Genomic DNA, 19,139 nt, shown 5'->3' with positions numbered 1-19,139 from the left:
ACATTTAAGTCTAAAATATCGAGGGGTCGACGCCAAGGCCCGCAAGTCTGCGTGCGTGCTCCTCATTCATCAGCGAGAGGCCAAGCGCTGCCTTTTTCTTTTGCAATCAGGGAGATGCAGAAGCATGGGAAGGGAATCGATGGATCTGGCAGCGTCACCTGTGAGGGTGCTAATTCTCTTCTTAGGCATCGTTGGAATCGCATCGGACGGTTCCTACCACCGCTACGAGAAGAGGGGCCCTGTTCCCCTCTACGCCAACAATGTCGGCCCTTTCCGTAACCCTAGATGAGATGTCTAATGCGACATTGATCTGTTCGATCCATTGGTTACGTTGAGGTTGTTGCTTCCATCTGTTTCCGGAAGATCGAGGCCGCTAGAGAACGACCTTTCTTGATTTCTTCTTTGGCTCGAAAACTATGTATAGTGCAAGATGTGCTTCTTGTTTTTTCTCTGAAAAATGTGTTTTGCAAGGTCTGGTCTAAATAATTAAGTTTCTTAGGGTGAAATGGTATGATTGGGTGTTGCAACACTTTTCTTGAGCAATACTTAGTGCTGCTGGTTTGTTTTTTTTTAAAATTTATGACGATCTCTAAAATTTTGACTCTGGTTGATTTTGTATCCGTTTAATTCAGGTATTCTTGATTATTGACATGAAAATAATTTTTTTTGAAGTCATGCATACATTTTAAATATAAGTAGACGGTCGGCACATTACATAGTGCCTAGACAGTAGATAGGAGCATAGACGATCATCATTAAAATAATATTAAAATAAAATATAAAAAAGTAAAACAAAACTGACATTGAATTAATGTTGTTCACATTTGTTATTGTAGATATAGTGAGGGCATGGATTCAATGTGCATTGTGATGACAATGCTTACGGGATATATGGTATACAACAAATATATTATGCATAGTATCACTAGCAAAGTGTATTAATCAATCAAAATAAATTTACAATCATAAGTAAATAAGCGATGATAAATAAACACAAATTATCATTAAAAAAACACACATCATATTTCACATTGTGGTAAGAAACACAATATACAAATAGATACACATATAAGAAAGTGAAGGAGGGATTGGGGGGTGTTGGGTGATTAGAGTTTTATTCAAGTGAACTAATTAGTTAAATAAATTATTTTTTTAATGAACTTGGATTGCTCGCCTGTATTGCCTAATTTGCCTGGGCTGCTGGACTGCTTAAGCAGACTGCATTTTTTGAATGTCTAAAGGGGATTGGTTAAATGACTAAGTGAAGCGATTCCCTTCCATTTTTGTCTAGCAACCGGCTAGACCACTTTTTACAACATTGTTTATTACCAGTAACACTATCGTTGGAGATGAAGTGTCAAATTGAAATTCAGTAGCTTGTTCTCATACCTACATCTCTGTAGCAAGAGTTTAATTCTTGAATTAAGGATGATATGTTTTATGCTTACTTTCTTTGTTGATTTCTTACAATGAAACCTATAGCTACTTTGATTTACCCTTTTGCTCTTCAGATTGGTTTTTTGTTTTGTTTTTTTATGGCTATATTTTTTTCTTCTCAAAATGTTTACTAATTAACGCATTAACATTGACCACAGGGCTTTTAAAAGAGAAAAAGGGTGTCACTTAATGAAAATTTGAATGGAGATTGTCTTGTAGATGTCCCCTACAAGCTTGATTTCTGAGAAGATTTGATTCAAAGTTACTTTGCAAGAAGAAGCCGATATCAGATGTGGCTAAGTTTTGGAATGTTGTTTCCAAGGATCTGGGAACAACAAATATTACCTTTACCAAGTTATTCATTGTGATGTAACATATAATGAGGATCAGGTGATTGAGATCATTGTTCACATTGAATGTACCCACAATGCTTAGTGGAAGGAGACAAAAACAACATTTGAAAAGAGGATGGAGAAGTACTCACAACCTCTTCACAGCCTTATTGTCTGGAGAGTCATTGGTTCATCATAGACTCATGTGTTACTATTCTTCTAGTGACTGGGTTTATTGCAACAATTCTAATGCAAATGCTGAAGAATGATTTTGTAACGTGAGTACCAAGCTCCTAACTCATAATTGCTATGCCTCTTAGTTCTATAGTCTATTCATGATGGTGAATCAATGACAAAGCAGTACTTTAACATGTTTAAGATATCTGCTAGTAAACACAATATTTAATACCAAACTATATAATTGAGTTAAAGTTATTTACTCCTTATTTTGTCTTGACTTTGTTTGCTAGAGGTAATTCATTATATCTGCTCAGTTGAGTGTCAGTGTCTATCTATGAACACATGGGGGATTTGGTTTTACCAAGAATGGCAATACTTTAAGTTGGTTTGTTTAACCAAGTTTGGGTGTGTTTATTTTATGGAATGTGCCATATCAATATCTCTAAATAATTCTACTTTATTCAATGTTATGTTTGGTTCAGTAGTTAAGCTGATTATTTCTTAGGGCGAACATGTTCATCATGTAATAGGTGTCTGATGATCATAGATGCCCATATGAACGGAATACATTAATCCTATATGCTTATCAATACCAAGAACTACAGGTTTGGTAGTAGGCATGATTTGATTGATGGATCTTACAGAACACAGCCTCCACTATTGTAGTATCATTTATTAGACAAGTTGATTTGAAAGTTGGACATTTTTTTCATGGTTGTAGCATATGTTTGCTATTATTTATAAATACTCATTTATATTTACTTGTATTTCATGATGTATAATTTTGCATGTTCTTTATAAGAAATGCAGATAAAGTTGCATACAGTTTTTAGTATTTCCACTTTAAACATCATTAAGCATTTTTGCTCAAAGTACTTATATGCCTATCTCCACTTCTTCATTTTAAAGCCACCTAGATGCTAAGATGCTCAAGTAACTTCTAGTTGCCATTTTTTTTACTGTAAGTCACAGACTCACGGGTTGTCAAATCTCATGAACGTGTTAATAGTTATTAAGCATTGATTTTTTTTTTTCAAGTTTGTTTTTGTTCCTTTTACATGGTTAGTTTGTGCATATGGGTGTGTTTTGAGAATTCTTTAATATTGTTGTCTGATGATTTTGATTTGTTCTTTTCTACTTTCCTAGGTAGGATTAGTTACATCTGAAACCTTTCCATTGTTTAGTGTAGTTGAGAGGCAAAATACTAAATCCTTATCACTTTTGAGATATTGTAGATTGCATTACAACTACTTCCCAATGGTTATGATATAAAGTCTTAAGAAATTTTTTGATTACACTCAAAAAATGAGAACAAATTGGGTAACAGTGAGATTATTCAAACTTCCTAACTAACATCTTGCATTGCATTAGCTTAGATAGTAATTCCCCTATCATAGCATTATTCTGATGGTAAGAGCCATTGAAATGTCAACCAATCTAACTCCTAACTACCGACTTTTTTTAAACATATCAAGCACATGCTTCCTTTATAAGATATAAATGTCTCTCCTTTTGAGCGAGTGCTAAGGAAGTACTTTAGATTGCCTAAGTCCTTGTTTCGGATGTTTTGATAAAGATATACATTCAACCTTATGATTCCTACAGCATCATCAATAGCAATAATGTCATGAACCTAAACAATAAGAAGAATACAATCTTCAGATTGGAAGATAAAACACTGAATGATCTAATATGCTCCTGATCGTACCAAATTGGGGAAGTGCATAACTAAATTTGTCAAGCCATGCTCTAGGCGATTGTCTCAGCCCCTACAAAGATTTTTCAGTTTGTATATGGCCAAACTTCTCTTTAGCAACAAACCCAGGAGGATACTCTATGTACACCCTCCTCCAGAAAACATTCTAGATATATAGTTGATGTAGCAACCACTGGATACAACTGTTAATGTAAGGAAGAGGAGAACTGAAGCAATTTTAGCCACTGGATAGAAGCTCTCCTTATAGTCCACGCTGCAGACCTGTGTGCAGGATCTAATGTGGAGAATCAACTGTTCTATTTGTTTCCACTTACTGCTTGTACTACTACTATGCTCGTGCAGACATGTCTGGATTCATGCAGACATCCTTCTTTGGCTGTATGGCTTGCATCTGTTGTCGTTCTTCTTGATGCTTGGCATGTTTGGTTTTCGTGTAGTTTTGCTATTTGCATCACATCTATAGATTCATAAAATGTGAGTAGCCTATCTGTAGTGTATTAATTCGGATCAAAAAACAGCCTTTCAAAGCTTCTCTTAGTTGGTAATAGCAGTGGCACTTGGGATAGTGCAGACATGTTTCTTGGATGTGGAAACTTCTCTAACTCCTATTCTTTCTTGATTCAGTTAAAAAGCTTACATTTCAAACAGCTTTGGTGACACTAGATCTATTTGTAAGCCTCGTTTGTATCCTGAGTATTTAATGCAAAGGTATGGCCAATTCATCTGTTTAACCAATAAATTTTGCATCTCAAGATCATTCACAATTTTATGCTGTTTCAACATATTTGACTGAGTTCAAGCTGAAACCTAGATATAACTGGAAAACCTCCCTTATTTCACATCCTGAAAATGTCATCAAGAAATTAATTCTTTTTCAATGCTATTTTCTCTGCAAAATGAATTGTAGGCATGGTGACAATAAAGCTAGTACCATGGTACAATTATATTGTTGCGTGCCATAACTATAACTGAAGAAAAATCGCTACTACAAATAAAGTAAATAGATATTTTTTGGAGTTGAGATATTAATAACATTATTTCTTGAGCATGTTTTTAGTAATTATGCATTAATAAATTGAGACAGAGAACTAAACGAACCATTCACAGCAAGAACAATGGTTAGCGATAGTATTTTGCTTATTTTATTGAGAAATGCCAAAAGGAAGTATTCTAGTGAACAATATGATGGACAATAAAAAGGTGAAAACATCAATGCGTGATCCTTTTGGAAGTATTTAGTTTTTGTAGCACAATGTTTCACATAAATTTATTGTTGATACTGCATAAGTTCTTGAATATTTGTTGGCCAAACTGAAACAATGGAAAGCTTTGCACTTAACAACTTTTGATTCCCTTCCATTTTGATAGATCTTCATTAATTCTGTCTTCAATCTTTTTTATTTCGTCGCTTTAAAGTCGTATTTAAGGCTGGAAATAATACTATTTCAACCACCCCATATTTCACAACTTTGATTTATTCCTCATGATTTTTCTACATCACTATAATGATTGTCTTCCTCTATTTGTCTGATCATTAAATACCATATTGCGTAGTTATCGATTATTCTGCACGAGATTCCTACTACAATATTCTACATACACAAAATGAAACTTGTGAGACTTATGTGAAGGTGCTTTAATTGTCTTCATTTATTCAAATCAAACCTATCAGCCAGTTCATGCATTTGTCTAAAATTTATACGATATTTAAAGAGAGTTAATGATACAAGGAAGTATGAGATGATTCACAACCTGGTTTTGTTTATCATGTGACATATTGTCTTAAATGCAAGGATAATAATGACTCATTAGTTATTGGAAAGAAGGGAGGGGAGACAATTAAATGAGAGTGTAATGAATTTGGTTTAATTGGACAACTAAAAAACGGTGCGAACATTGTTCACCTCATTAGTGAGTCTCCATGATATTTAATCGTCAAATAATTTCATTTCGAACAGTTGAGAATTTATGAGCTGAATCAGATTGTCAACAATGATCTCCATACTGAGATACTCATGCTCGTATCTATGCTTAACATGACTTCTATATTAATGATAGAGAAGTTGGATCTTAGATTCCAAGCCTCATCGGTTCATTATAACTAAAACCACAATTCCTGATGAGGCTTTGAATAACCCATTAACATGTAGTATCCAGGATTTGTTGGTTGAACATGTGCCCATTTGTTTGCTATCTATGGTTCAATTCGTAATCAAATGTCATTCGACCGGATGACTGGATCTGTATGTTTGATATTCTTTTACTATTGTTCCGTCAATTGGCTGCTAGTTTTACAGGTATAATCGACTTATTCTACAAATCGACTAGGATTTACACCTCAATTGTCATTCTGGGCTTGTATTTAACGATGAGCATCATTGAGTTCAATAGGCCACTTCCACACCCTTCCAATGATGATGATGTAACATTTGTTTGTAGCTTAGACATGCTCAAGTTTCTAACTATTATACTTTTACACTAATTTTCAAATGGCACAATATGGTTTGTACCTCAAAACATTACAGAAGACACTAGTTAGGTTATGATGCCATATTCCTTCTTGGCACAGCAAGAGCATGCATTTGATTAGATTGGTGACCACCAAAAACACCTGCAACGCTTCATCTTCACAGAAGTTTGCTAGTTTGAGAATGTTAAAGTAGATGATTCTTCAACTCGGCAAACAGTCTAATTTGTAATTTGAAAATGATATGAAGTAAAAAAAATTTTGAGGTGTAGCATGAGTAATCTTGTCCGAGTAAACAAAATCTAACTTCACCACCACAAAATCTAACTTCATTCTCTCATACTATTCCTAGCAAAGGTAGAATGATCTAGCACTTAAAATCAAGAAAGCTAGAGTTAATACACACTGCAATTTGTTTGTTTTGTGCATTTTAATGTCTCCGAAGTCTCTCCATCATGTGATTTTCTAAACATAGAAGATTCTAATTACACACATGTAGGCTTCTAAGTACTGAAACAGACCTTGAGAATCCGACAACTACAAGTTGCATTTGTCAAATGGAGGGGAATTAATTAATTTTGCTAATCAATGATTGTCAGGAGAATTAATGCTGTTAAAGGGAATTAAAGAACATTAAATATCTTCGGTTGTTTTTGTGAGTGCCTCTTTAATTTCTATTGAAGCATAGATAGGTACCCAAAAAAAATTACAAATAATTCCTAGAGACAAAACTGTAGAATTTTTAAATTCAAATATCCAAACTATTCTTAGCATACACAAGTCAAAGGATTTCACATATATGTTGAATAATCCAATGCTAAACAACAGATGCCATTGTCCAAAGATCTGGTGCAAGTATGAAAAAAAAAAAAAAGAGACAAACTTCACTGCCAACCATTGTACTGCATATGCACTCGAAATAATTTTGAGTTACAGCACAAGACCCATGCATTTATGTTTTAATGTTTAAACTTTACCATGCAGTTATTTTCTGGAGAGACGTATAACTACAAGTACTAAAGGGTGGTGGAGACCATAAATTTTGTGCACCAAAAACCTCGGCTGGTCACTATTTTCCATTACTCTACCCCATTGATTTTATATCTCCAGTGCTTGATTTTTCTGCTTCATTCAGCAGGATATGCTACCTTAGTCACTCATTAATTCTTCTTAAAAAATGAACAAATTGGTTGAGAATATGATTCACTTGATCTAGTTTGATGTTTCAACACTCCCATTACAGTCACTTACTTCTCTACAGTGTGTATATAAATACTGAATTTGCCATAAATTGTTTCATAAAGCTACAACTGTTCATTTATAAGTAATTATTTGCAGTATTGATGAGAAATGAAACCAGCATTCATAGAGTTTGTGCTCCTTTGTTTCCTATTCAATTCTGGAAGTCATTTTCCAAAGGCAAACAGACACATGCATTTAATCTTTTAATTTTGGGAATAACTGCATCTCATTTATGCTTCTGTTGAGCTACAAACTAGTCAACTTCCCTATCACATTAGATTGAGTTCATCTCCTACTTCACTCGAGGTAGTGATGGTGGCCATAGCAATGGCGGCGATGCTCGGAAATTGTAGTGACGGCTCAGCAGTTCCGATGATGGGGCATTTAACGCAAGATGACGATGGCTGGAAGCTATAACGACAAACAGCTAGAGCTCGTCGTCGCATACACAATTGTTCTTTAATTTTTGTAGTAAGATAGCTTGTAATGCTCATCAATTCAACCATAAGATATGACAATGTCAAAAATGTTAAATTGACAACTTCATTCACTCAAAGGAAGTTACGTTAGAAGCCATTTATCAACAAAAATGTTATTGTGAATTCGGGAACTGCTTCAATTGAATATTAAATAATTTAAACTGGTTGATGTAATCAACTCGTTCATGTTTATTATCCACCGAGAATAGTTCTTCTCATAGAGGTAAGAAAGTGCTTGAGTTATCTCCGGGATATAGTTGAGTTGGTTGTGACAGAGTAGAGTTGTTGAAGTAGACAAGGATCAAATCTCGACGAAGTTGAGATAATGCTCTCCTTTGTTATGACCAACTATAGTTTTTCAATTTATCTCCTTATAGATGATTGTAAGATCGATCGTGTAGAGCCGTTGGAGTGATAGATTTTACTTTTTTACTGAAGAAGAAGAGAAAATGCTTGAGTTAATGGATTAGTTGCATTAGTCACGTCGCAAAAGACACCCAAAGGCCGTATCATCGCCAAATTATATGAGAAAAATTGATAATGCTCTGTCGATTAGAAATAGATCGACAGAGACACTATTACTTGAATCGGCACATCAAATCTCCTTGTCCTCAATAAAATTGAAGGGGACGATTTTCAAAAATCTATAAGATCATCAGTGGTGTAAGAGTTAAGAGATTAATTTCTTTTCCACGTGAAAGAAAAGAGGAGACATATCAATTTCTTTTAAACTGAGAAAATAAGAGAGAATTTTAAGTTATAACAAGCTTTACTAAAACAGAAAAACACAGCAAGTTCATGTTGTCCGATCCCCCTTATCATTATACACTATAGTAATAGAAATATTTATTATGGTATCAATTGTAATATTCAATTTCCTTCACTCTTGCTAATATTGCATTCAATGATGCTAAATGGGCTGCCAAAACATAAATGATCGGAGGCCTGTTTCCGGATTTCCTATACTCCAAGGGGATTCTCTAATATTCAGAAGAGTAAATAATAATAATTGTGTCTCCCTACTGTAACATGATATAAATTTTACCTAGCACCATCTCTAATGTATTTGATTAATTGACTACTTCGCGCTATAAGTTTTCGACTCCATTTTCTGCTCCTATTTATGCTGATCAACAAATTATTTTACAATGTCCAATGAATCAAAGAAGAAAGGATCCAATAAGCCCTTTACGTCAAGATTTCTGTTCACATGAAAAAGGATGCTCAAATATGGGGAGAGAACTAGAACTGGATTCTTGAACAAGGAATTAACAGGAAAAGCAAAAACTTTGCATGTGTAATCATTTAAAACGGATAAATATATGCACAATTGTATATGTTGTACGTCCAAAAGACCATAATCTTTGAAGCCTTGGCCTTTCAAAATTTCCTCTCAGTTATTGATGGCTTTAAATACAGAGAGGGGGAGAGAGTTAGAAATTGAGAGATTTAACGAGGAGGAAGGCGAGGCGAAGCCGCCCGAGTCGCAAGCAATCTGTCGAAGGCTCGCACCGCCGCTTTCCTCGTTTGGTTCTCGCGCTAATTCCGAGCGCAAGGGAGAAAGTCACCACCTTTGAGCATCGGCGAGACGTGGGACACATAACGGCAACTGGAAGTGCGAAAGGATGGACTCCGGCGACGACCACGATGTTCTTGATTCACGCGGGAGGAAAAAACGGTACCACCGGCACACCCCGCGGCAGATTCAAGACCTCGAATCGTACGTCACGTCTTCTCTTTCCTTCGCTCATGGTTAGTGTTGCTTTCTTCGCTGCTTCTGATCTGATGGGTTAATTGGTGCTTGCTTTTGATCTAGGATGTTTAAGGTGTGTCCGCACCCGGACGAGAAGCAGAGGATGCAGCTGAGCCGTGACCTTGGGCTGGAGCCGCGGCAGATCAAGTTCTGGTTCCAGAACCGGAGGACGCAGATGAAGGTAGCCGCGCCGCCTCGCTAACATTCTCCTTCTTTCTCGTTATGGTTTCTATTCTTATTGTTTTCTTGCTAGAAAAATTCGATTTTGGTGCGAGTGGGACCAACCTTTTTGTGCCTTTGTTTGATTCCTTCATCGGGTGCATCGCATCGCAGGCACAACAAGATAGGTCGGATAATTGCTTGCTGCGCTCCGAGAACGACAAGATCAGGTGTGAGAACATCGCGATGAGAGCGGCTCTTAAAAATGTCATCTGCCCTTCCTGCGGCAGCTCCTCCTGCACCGAGGACCCCTACTTCGACGAGCAGAAGCTGCGGATGGAGAACTCGAGGTTGAAGGACGAGGTAATTAACGTCGATCTTATCTTTCTTTTGGGATAAGGTTAACATTGTTGCTATGCGTAACTAATCAAGGTTAACATTGCAGCTTGATCGTGTCTCTAGTCTAGCGTCGAGGTACCTTGGAAGGTCTGTCACCCAGCTTCCCCCGGTACCATCAGTATCCGTCTCATCATTGGACTTATCTGTCGGCTGTTACAGTAATTCAGGGATGAGCTCTTCCCTTGACCTTGATCTTCTATTGCGAAACTCTTCTTCTTTTCCATATGCATATCGCGCGAGCATTACTGAGCTCGAGAAGCCCCTCATGATGGACATTGCAAGTAACGCGATGGAGGAAGTTATCAGGCTTGTGCAGGTGGACGAACCCTTGTGGGTGAAGTCTGGAAGTGATGGGAGGGAAATACTTCAACTTGAGACATATGACAGGATGTTTAAAAGGTCAGGCCATCAGCTCAAGTTTCCAGACGTTCGAATTGAGGCATCAAGGGGTTCGGCAGTGGTCGTCATGGATGCTACGACATTGATCGATATGTTCATGGACGCGGTAAGTTTGAACCTCTTTTTCTGAAGAACACGACTTCTACTTGATCTACATTGCTCCTGATTCACATTTTGTGGCCCATCATTTTGTGGCAGAGTAAGTGGGCAGAGCTTTTTCCGACAATTGTTTCAAAAGCAAGGACCATTGAAGTCCTTTCGTATGGAATGGCTCAAAGCAGAAGAGGGTCGTTGGAATTGGTAATGGAAATTCTGAAGCTCTTCAGATTGATACAACTTCCTCGTGATACTAATACATATAAAGACATGCAGATGTATGAGGAGCTACAGGTTGTTTCACCAGTTGTTCCTACTCGTGAATTCTTCTTCTTAAGATGTTGCCAACAAATTCAACAAGGCGTGTGGGCGGTTGCTGATGTTTCAGTGGATTATCCTCGGGCTAATCAGCTCACACCTTTTTCTCAATCAAAGAGACTTCCTTCTGGCTGTTTGATCGAGGAAATGGCAAATGGATATTCTAAGGTGATTCAAATGTGTATTTGTAGTCTTCTGATAGATCGATGTGCATAATCACTGGTTTCTTTTCCATAATATAATTACACGATTGATGATATTGTGGTAGGTGACTTGGGTTGAACATGTGGAGATTGAAGAAAATAATCTAATTCCGGTTCTCTTCGAAGATCTAATAGATAGTGGATTTGCATTTGGAGCACAACGTTGGCTTGCCACCCTCCAGAGAATGTGCGATAGACTTTCTTGCTTAGCCATTGCTGGACTTCCAACTCGAGAGCTCGGAGGTAAGACAAGTTTCTGTAAGTTAATTTGCAATGGGTAAAAGGGATCATTGCACGAAAAGAGTTCGTCTCCTATTTGACTATGATTTCCACTGTGAACGGCAGTGACACCCTCGTCTGATGGTAAGAAAAGCATGATGAAGCTTGCCCAGAGGATGGTGAACAATTTCTGTGCCAATATCGGTGCGTCGAATGATCACAAGTGGATCACACTCCCAGGGTTGAACGATGCGAGAGTAAGGGTTACACTTCACAAAAGCACAGACGCCGGCCAGTCCAGTGGCGTCCTGCTCAGTGCAGCAACTACAATATGGCTCCCTATATCACCTGACAGGGTCTTCAGTTTCTTCAAGGATGAACGAACTCGAGCTCAGGTTAATGTCTCTGCCTCTCCGTCAGTTTTGCTGCATTGTATACTTTAACCACAAGATCAAATCTAGATTTGATCATCTTTTCAATTTTCAGTGGGATGTTCTATCAAATGGAAACACCGTCCAAGAGGTAACCCATATAATGACCGGTTCGCATCTAGGAAACAGCATTTCTCTTCTTCGTGTAAGTTTTCTTTTCTCTTTAATTGTTACTAAGGAACAAATTGTTTTTATCTAGCGTGCCACTTGCCAGAAAAATATCATGTTTTAACCATCTGGTTCTAATCAATTTCGCTCACCTTTGAAAGCCAACCATTCACTTTACTGAGATCGGCCTCTGTCAGAAGTTTTTAATTGCTCCCTTTATGGTGGTGAGTGAATATAGGGACTCAATTCTGGTCAGAACACCATGTTGATACTTCAAGAGTGCTGCACCGATGCATCAGGTTCTTCTGTGGTCTATTCTCCGATCGACCTACCGGCGATCAACGTAGTCATGAGCGGCGAAGACCCATCCTTCATATCTCTTTTGCCTTCAGGGTTCACCATACTGCCAGATGGGAGATCAGTGGGGGGACAAGGGGCCTCGTCCAGCTCAAATCCGCTGGGAGGCTCATCTGGCTCACTGGTCACCGTAGCATTTCAAATACTTATGAGCAGCTTGCCATCAGCGAAGCTTAACATGGAGTCAGTAATGACAGTTAATAACTTGATCGGCACCACAGTTCGGCAAATAAAGGCAGCCTTGAACTGTCCTGATATCTGATTCATGCTCTGAAGTGAATTAAAAGCCCACATTTTACTTCTGCCCCCTGCTTCCTCAACTGCATGCTTCAGATCTGATGGACTCTTAAGGCTCTCCTCTCTTTGTATGTATGGCATTCAAGATAGGATTTAAGTGGGTCCTCTCGTGTTGGTTGGTAGGCCTTTGAATGCATGCTTCCGTTGTGAGCTTGAATTGCAACTTTAAGATGCTGCTGCAGCAGCAGCTGTGGTTGCTGCCACTGGTGCCAGCCAGCTTCGGGCCAACACAAAATTTTAATTATTTTACAGGAATCTTTCAGGCTTTACATTTACAAGAACTCAATGAAGTCAAGAACGCACCACACCTGCTTCTCTTCTGCTGCCATTACTGTACTGCCGCCCCTTTACGTTTGCTTGTTTCTCCTTCCCAGTAAGCCCTCAATTCCCTTCTTTCCTTCCTCGCCGCAGCGAGCAGTAGTGGTTCGGGTATTGACTTCTGTCTGCGAGGAGTCGCCGATTAGGATTTTACTTAGGTTTCAGTTGTTTTACTAGACGTGGATGCATGCATTTGTGTAATGGAGTAGCTGTGAATTGGATGAAGCAATTAAATTCTCAGCTTGATCTTGGACTTGAAACTTTTAAGAGTGGTCCCTGTGTAGCACTGATACGTAGAGTTGGCATCTGCTCTAACTCTCCATTAGTTTTTTTCTTTACTTTGGTTAACAGTTTAGTTAGTGCTATAATTGTGCTTCATGTCTGGATTGGTACTCTCTGCCTGTCTCAGTTATGAGCCAGTTGTTGCTGCATGCTTTGAAGATAAGCTATTTAGTTATTTGTAGCATAATTTAACCATTCAACTTAATTTTGATAAACTTATGTTATCTATCTTATCCTAAATTTGGAACGAGGTTAATTAGTTATAATTGATCAACATTCTAAAGAGTCAATCTTTTAATTATAATTCAGAACCAAATATACCACTAGTATCATATATTTCATTGCAGCAAAGAATCTATCGTAAATTTTTAGATTCATTAGATCTTTTGTCTTAATTTGGAAAAGACCTATATCCAATTAATTTGGAGGTCCTTGACATATTAGTCCATGACATTAACCAACTCTCGTTGTTAGTGGTGATGGACAGTGATAATTTCAATAAGTAAACAAATTAAGAGTTTTTTTTTTTACAAAACCTTTGTCATTGTTTAGACATTACAAAAGGTCATGCATGGTTTGATTTCTCCAGTTCTTCAATTTTTAATAAGTTTTTACAACCATTTAAAAACTACGGTTCGACAGTTTAGATATCACAATGGCATGCTAATATTTTCCTCAAACTAAATGATTTATGATCAATTCATTTCAGCCAACAAAAATGCAGTAAAAGCTTCTTTGTTCATAGGCTAAACAATAATGCTAGGTGGTTCTTTTAAAAATATAGTATAGTTTGATGATCAAGGTATGACCAAATCATGTAATAAGCTCTATTCTGCATTGTGAAATCTTTGTAGTGCTCGTTACAAACAAACCATGCAATAGGCTCTGATACGATGAGAAGTGTTAGCAACACATAGTCAAAGCCAAAATCAAATTGAGTTGGAAATCAAAGTCAAAATGAGCTCAGATCTGGTTTTAAGTTGAGTTACGAGAGTTCAATTAAATCGATTTAAGTCAAGCTCAGGTCCGGTTAAACTAATTTAAGCTGAGTTCCGGTCAAACCAACTTTGAGTGCTTGGGTCTCATCAAACCGACTTTGGAACAAGTCAATCTTGATAGAAGATCTTAAGTCAATTTCGTCTAAATCATATTTAAGTTTGGTCCGCACAAATAGGAACTCTGATTCGATTCGGTAATTATTGAAGTGTTCATCACTAAGGGTATATAGCGATTGTTGAAGAGTCGATTATCAAGAGAGGTGTCTCTCGGCAATGAAAGGAAGAGGTGTCTCTTTGGAAACCAAGATTATCATTTTGCTTTCTATTTAAAGGTAAGGTTGGAGCACCAAGACAAACAATTTATAACTTTCTACTCTCTTTATTTTTCTCCATTCATTCTCTCCACTTTTTCTCGGAGGTCTTATTTGAAAGTCGGAGGGACTTTGCTAAGGTTCGTCTCGACCCCCTTCTAATATCTTTTTTGAGTTTTTTTCAGACTAGCTACTCAACGTTATGAAAGTCAACTAAAAGAAATAGGTCTATTGAATTACGATCTGAAGTAAATCCAACATGAAGGAAGCCGATTTAATTTATAGAAAGTGGACTCGACTTGTATTTAACCAGTTGAAATTACTCAATTGTGATTATTTCACTGAGTCATCTCATCCCGGACCAGATCAGGCTCTATGTTACATTATATTGTGAAATTAATGTATGTATCATTACACTTTTTTTTTGTTTTTCTTTCACCAGACAAATGAAGATTGTTGTGTCTGTTTGGTAAAGCGCAAACTTGTTGGAACACTTTTCTATATGTGATGACAAACACACTTATGATGATGGACAAAGAACAAAGATGATCAGATCCAATTTACACAAAAAGATATATGTTCGGATATCCATGCCTTTGGAAGCAGTCACTTTCTAATATCTTGTGAAAGATGGAGATATTGAAGAACAAAACGATTGTAACAGTACTTGGTTAAGATTTCTATATTGTTAACAAGTCAATATTAAAGGCTGATGAATCTTTATCATTAAATCAAATGATAACTGTATTAGTCTCTGCATTATCCATGCCAAATCCAAACCCGAATCCTGTTTGTGTTACAGAATTAAGGATAAAAGGATTTCATATCCTGAAAAAGATTATACTTCTACAATGCTGACAAGTTTAATGAAACACAAGATGCATCAATCTCGATTTTAACATCTTTTTCTCTTTTTCTCTGTTTTGTTGAATTTTATTTACCGACTCTAATCTTAATTATATATATACAAACTTCATGTTTAGTGAGGCTTATATCTAATATTACAACGATATTTTTCATATAAATTTTTATCATTTTTTTTCTAAATTTAAGTATTTTTAAAATTTATACTTATTCAGTCGATCTAATTAATTTTCAGCAAATAAAATACTATAATTATTTTTTTAATATAAATCTAAATTTATACTTTTATGTATATAGTTTCCGTATTATGTAAATTAAAAACTAATCAAATGACGTGTGGATATTGACATATTGTAAAACTAGTATTATACAAAAAAAAATAACGACGTGTAGACATACTTTTTGAATTTTTGTTTAATTGACACATAATATACAAAAATTAACTAATCAAAATATTTTAAATATATATTTTATTAATTTATTCATTTGTTTGATAGTTCCATCAAACTAATATGGAAAAATAAAAATACTTCGTCTGTCAAAAATGGAAACTAAATTATAGATGAATAAAAATAATTATATTACTTGAAACTATTATGTAATTATTTCTTAGTTATATGATCATTTTGAATACATAATTGAACTTTGATAGACTTCTAATTAAAGTCCAACTATATATTTATCATTTTCTTCTGTAAAAAGATGGAATCTGTCACCTTAGCGGTTCCACACGATCGGCTCCACGACTATTAAATGTGAGGAGATAAATATTGAAAAAGTGCAGTTGGTCACGTATGCTATATATCTACCCTGATCCAGGGCAACGGTGCAGTGGCAGTCTCGGTGAATTAACAGGAATTTTTTTAATAGGAGGTTGACTTAAGAACGTTGGATTGATGAACCATCCACTGCAAATGCTTTTCGATATGAAAATTGAGGAGGATCAAAGAATTTCTAGCTACTTGCATTGCATGCGCCCACAATGCTAGCTCCAACAAAAGCACTTTAAAGCAAGAGTTGATTCAGATGTAAAGTGAAACAGACACTTTGAATGATTTCAAAGTATTAATCTAAAAAGAACCAATTCCAGACCAACACTTGAATCCTCCCTTCAAACTCTTTAAGAACCTTGCACGATACGAGACTGCGTGTTAGCTATACTTTTGACTATTAGTTAAAGCTTCCATTACTGAAAAATATATAATTGCATGCTGCAAATGGCCGAACTTCATGTCCCCCAACCCATCAAGCACACCATGCTCATGAGAATTGCATATGCCTTGGTTCGATTAGATAACTCTAGATCTCTTCATCAGAATACCGAAGGCAGGACAGTAAGGTTTCCAAAGAGAGTGCACTAGCTAGTTTTCGAGCAACAAGACAAATGACAGCCATATTCGTGTGTATTAATCATCCAACAAAAGTGTCTTTAGAATTAAAGCACAATTCCGCCACTATGCTACTCGAAGTGTTATCCACCCAACTCATCGACCAAACTTAATTAAACACTTTTAACTCATGCAACTGCAATGCCACTCAGAACTATTTTCTTTCTCTCAAAAACTATCTATTTCAAACACGCTGTGGACCTAGCAACAAAGAAAGCAGCCTGCTCGAGTGCTGAAACATGGCATATTCTACGTGACTCCACCTTAATTAATTAACAAGCTAAGGTTTTCACAAAGACGCATAGCATAATTAAGAGAGCTAGGATTGATCGCTAATTCTGAGCACCAGAGTTGGTAGTTTCTAGCAAATTGAATTGTGAAATTTGAATTCTAAGATTATTTTCTAGACATGATGAGAATTGAAAACTTTATTCTTGATGCACTTTTCTTAGGGTCGATCTAGCCAGCTAGCTTCCGTTCATCGCCCGCTGACGAGGCTGTTGACGAGCGCTAAGGCATTGCTGGTGTACTGCTTCACCCTCCTCACCCGGCCGCATATATCGGTCTTGACGTCGAAGCCGGAACCGCCGCTGCCGACGCCGCCATATGCGAACGCGGCGGCCGCTTCGTTGAACCCGTCAGAGCAGGACTCCTCGTTGGTGAGGGCGGCGCTCATCCACGTCTGCGCGTTGGACACCCGCCACTCCACCTCCGTCGGCACCAACTCCTCCAAGCCGCGCAGCTCGTTGTGGGTATGGCACATCTGGTCCGCGGCGTCGCCCAGCTGCTCCGAGCAGTCGCGCAGCGCCGCCGCCGCGCGGCCGCGGGCGGCACCTGCGCGGCGGAGTGCGGCGACGTGGGCGCGGAAGCCGCGGAGGCGAGCGAGGGTGACGTTGGCGGCGACTCGGGCGAGCTCGGGGGCGCTGCCGTCGACGGCGGCGGCGTAGGGAGAGAGGGAGGCGAAGCAGAGGTCCGGGTAGCGGGTGAGGTTGCAACGCGAGCGGATGAATAGGGTGGCGGGGTCATGGGAAGGGCTCGTCGGAGGAGGGGCAGGCGGCGGAGCGCAGGAGGCGAGTGGGAGGAAAATGAAGGCGAAGAAGAGGAGGATGGTGGTGGGAGTCATCGTGGCGTTTACTGGCGTGAGAGGAGAAGACAGCGCGGGTTTTGGGGAGGAATGAGTGGAGCAAGGGGAGGGGGAGGGATTTAAAGAGAAGGATGCGGCTGGGATTCCTCGATGCGTGACATGAAACAATTAAGGAGACGGTTACGCTTGTCACGATTTATCATGCCGAAATTACGCAAATACCCATCCCAACCGATTTATATCATACGGCTGGTGGGATTTATCGATTTAATTCGCCCAACTTGACGAATAGAAGAAGAAAAACAACTTTTAATTTGCCGAAAATAAAAATGAAATCTCACGTTTTGTTTCTTCTGTATAGATATTTGTGCGCTGGATGTTTTATCTTGACATCATCTTTCCCCAGCGATTTATCATGCATATTATTAAGTTCTTAATTTAAATTTCTTCGATTTATAATTCCATATTTATAAATTTATTTTGATTAGTTAATAAATTTGTTATTGTGAGTTTGTTTGTATAAAAAATTATTTATAAATTTGATAACAAATTTACTGATAAATATGGTGTATAAATTTTATTAACTTGTATGACTCAAAAATATTATTTACGAATAATTTATAATTTTTTATTTATGAATATTAATAATCATATTCAACTTGATTTAATTATTTAATTATATATATATATATAATAAATAAAAAAATTATCACATTTGTCTATCCGACCTCAAAATTCAAAATTTGTTAATCATCTAATTGCTGAATTATAAAGTATTTTTTTCATAATTTTTTAGTTAAGATTTAAATATTTTATTTTATAATTTAAAATTTTAATTATTGTCCGAGTTTTTAGGATAATTTTATTCGAGTCTTTAGATATTTAAAATTTATTTTTATGATCTTAATTTATAGAATTTAGTCTATCCATGAAAAAAATAATATTGAAAGGAAGAAAGGGAAAAAAAAAAAGGAAAGATAAGGACGATGGAGATGGAGTGAAGATGAGCACGAAGAAATATGGTTCCCGAAGAAAGGGGATGAAGGGTGCTGACCTAGTAATCGGTACTGGCGTGCAAAATGATGTAGTGCAATCAATGAGGCCATTAATGTCGTAGTCTGATTCCGAGATTTCGTCTATGTCTAGGTTTATGCTAATTAATCTAGTGGATCATGCAGTCTAGATTATTTATTTTGAATATAAATTTTAATCAGTATTTTAAAATTATCAAATTTTAACTTATCTTTAATATTTATATATATATAGTTTTTATTATAAAATATATTTGTATATTGTTTTTT

General features: G+C 37.1%; 2 protein-coding genes and 1 long non-coding RNA gene across 3 annotated transcripts; 2 read left to right on the top strand and 1 right to left on the bottom strand.

Moving 5' to 3' along the window:
• Nucleotides 1-30: 30 nt before the first annotated feature.
• On the top strand, nt 31-7,885 carry LOC141818608 (uncharacterized). The gene is made up of 3 exons (XR_012600979.1): nt 31-262; nt 1,596-2,047; nt 4,291-7,885. It is a non-coding gene; the product is annotated as an uncharacterized LOC141818608 (long non-coding RNA).
• Nucleotides 7,886-9,479: 1,594 nt separating this feature from the next.
• Nucleotides 9,480-12,558, top strand: LOC141818610 (homeobox-leucine zipper protein ROC8-like). The gene is made up of 10 exons (XM_074706070.1): nt 9,480-9,574; nt 9,671-9,788; nt 9,941-10,129; nt 10,212-10,670; nt 10,763-10,864; nt 10,937-11,146; nt 11,247-11,433; nt 11,527-11,795; nt 11,887-11,976; nt 12,178-12,558. Exons 1-10 carry the CDS (start codon nt 9,480-9,482, stop codon nt 12,556-12,558), a joined length of 2,100 nt encoding a protein of 699 aa, XP_074562171.1.
• Nucleotides 12,559-17,104: 4,546 nt separating this feature from the next.
• Nucleotides 17,105-17,899, bottom strand: LOC141818615 (21 kDa protein-like). Its single transcript, XM_074706075.1, has one exon. The coding sequence runs from the start codon at nt 17,875-17,877 to the stop codon at nt 17,233-17,235; it is 645 nt and encodes a 214-aa protein (XP_074562176.1). The 5' UTR covers nt 17,878-17,899; the 3' UTR covers nt 17,105-17,232.
• Between the last annotated feature and the right edge of the window lie 1,240 nt (nt 17,900-19,139).

This window comes from Curcuma longa, unplaced genomic scaffold (genome assembly GCF_044706935.1).
Source record: "Curcuma longa cultivar G26 ecotype Majalengka, Jawa Barat unplaced genomic scaffold, ITB_CL_G26_1.1 contig_25476, whole genome shotgun sequence".
Lineage (NCBI taxonomy): Eukaryota > Viridiplantae > Streptophyta > Magnoliopsida > Zingiberales > Zingiberaceae > Curcuma > Curcuma longa.
Note: the sequence above shows the minus strand (reverse complement) of the source record. Positions and strands in the feature narration are given on the sequence as shown.

Bases quoted from the DNA above. Each gene is read 5' to 3' on its own strand.
- LOC141818610 (XM_074706070.1), top strand. From the start codon at position 9,480: ATGGACTCCGGCGACGACCACGATGTTCTTGATTCACGCGGGAGGAAA. The intron at 9,789-9,940 runs GTAGCCGCGCCG...ATCGCATCGCAG, and splicing joins ACCGGAGGACGCAGATGAAG to GCACAACAAGATAGGTCGGA. The intron at 10,671-10,762 runs GTAAGTTTGAAC...ATTTTGTGGCAG, and splicing joins TCGATATGTTCATGGACGCG to AGTAAGTGGGCAGAGCTTTT.
- LOC141818615 (XM_074706075.1), bottom strand. From the start codon at position 17,877: ATGACTCCCACCACCATCCTCCTCTTCTTCGCCTTCATTTTCCTCCCA.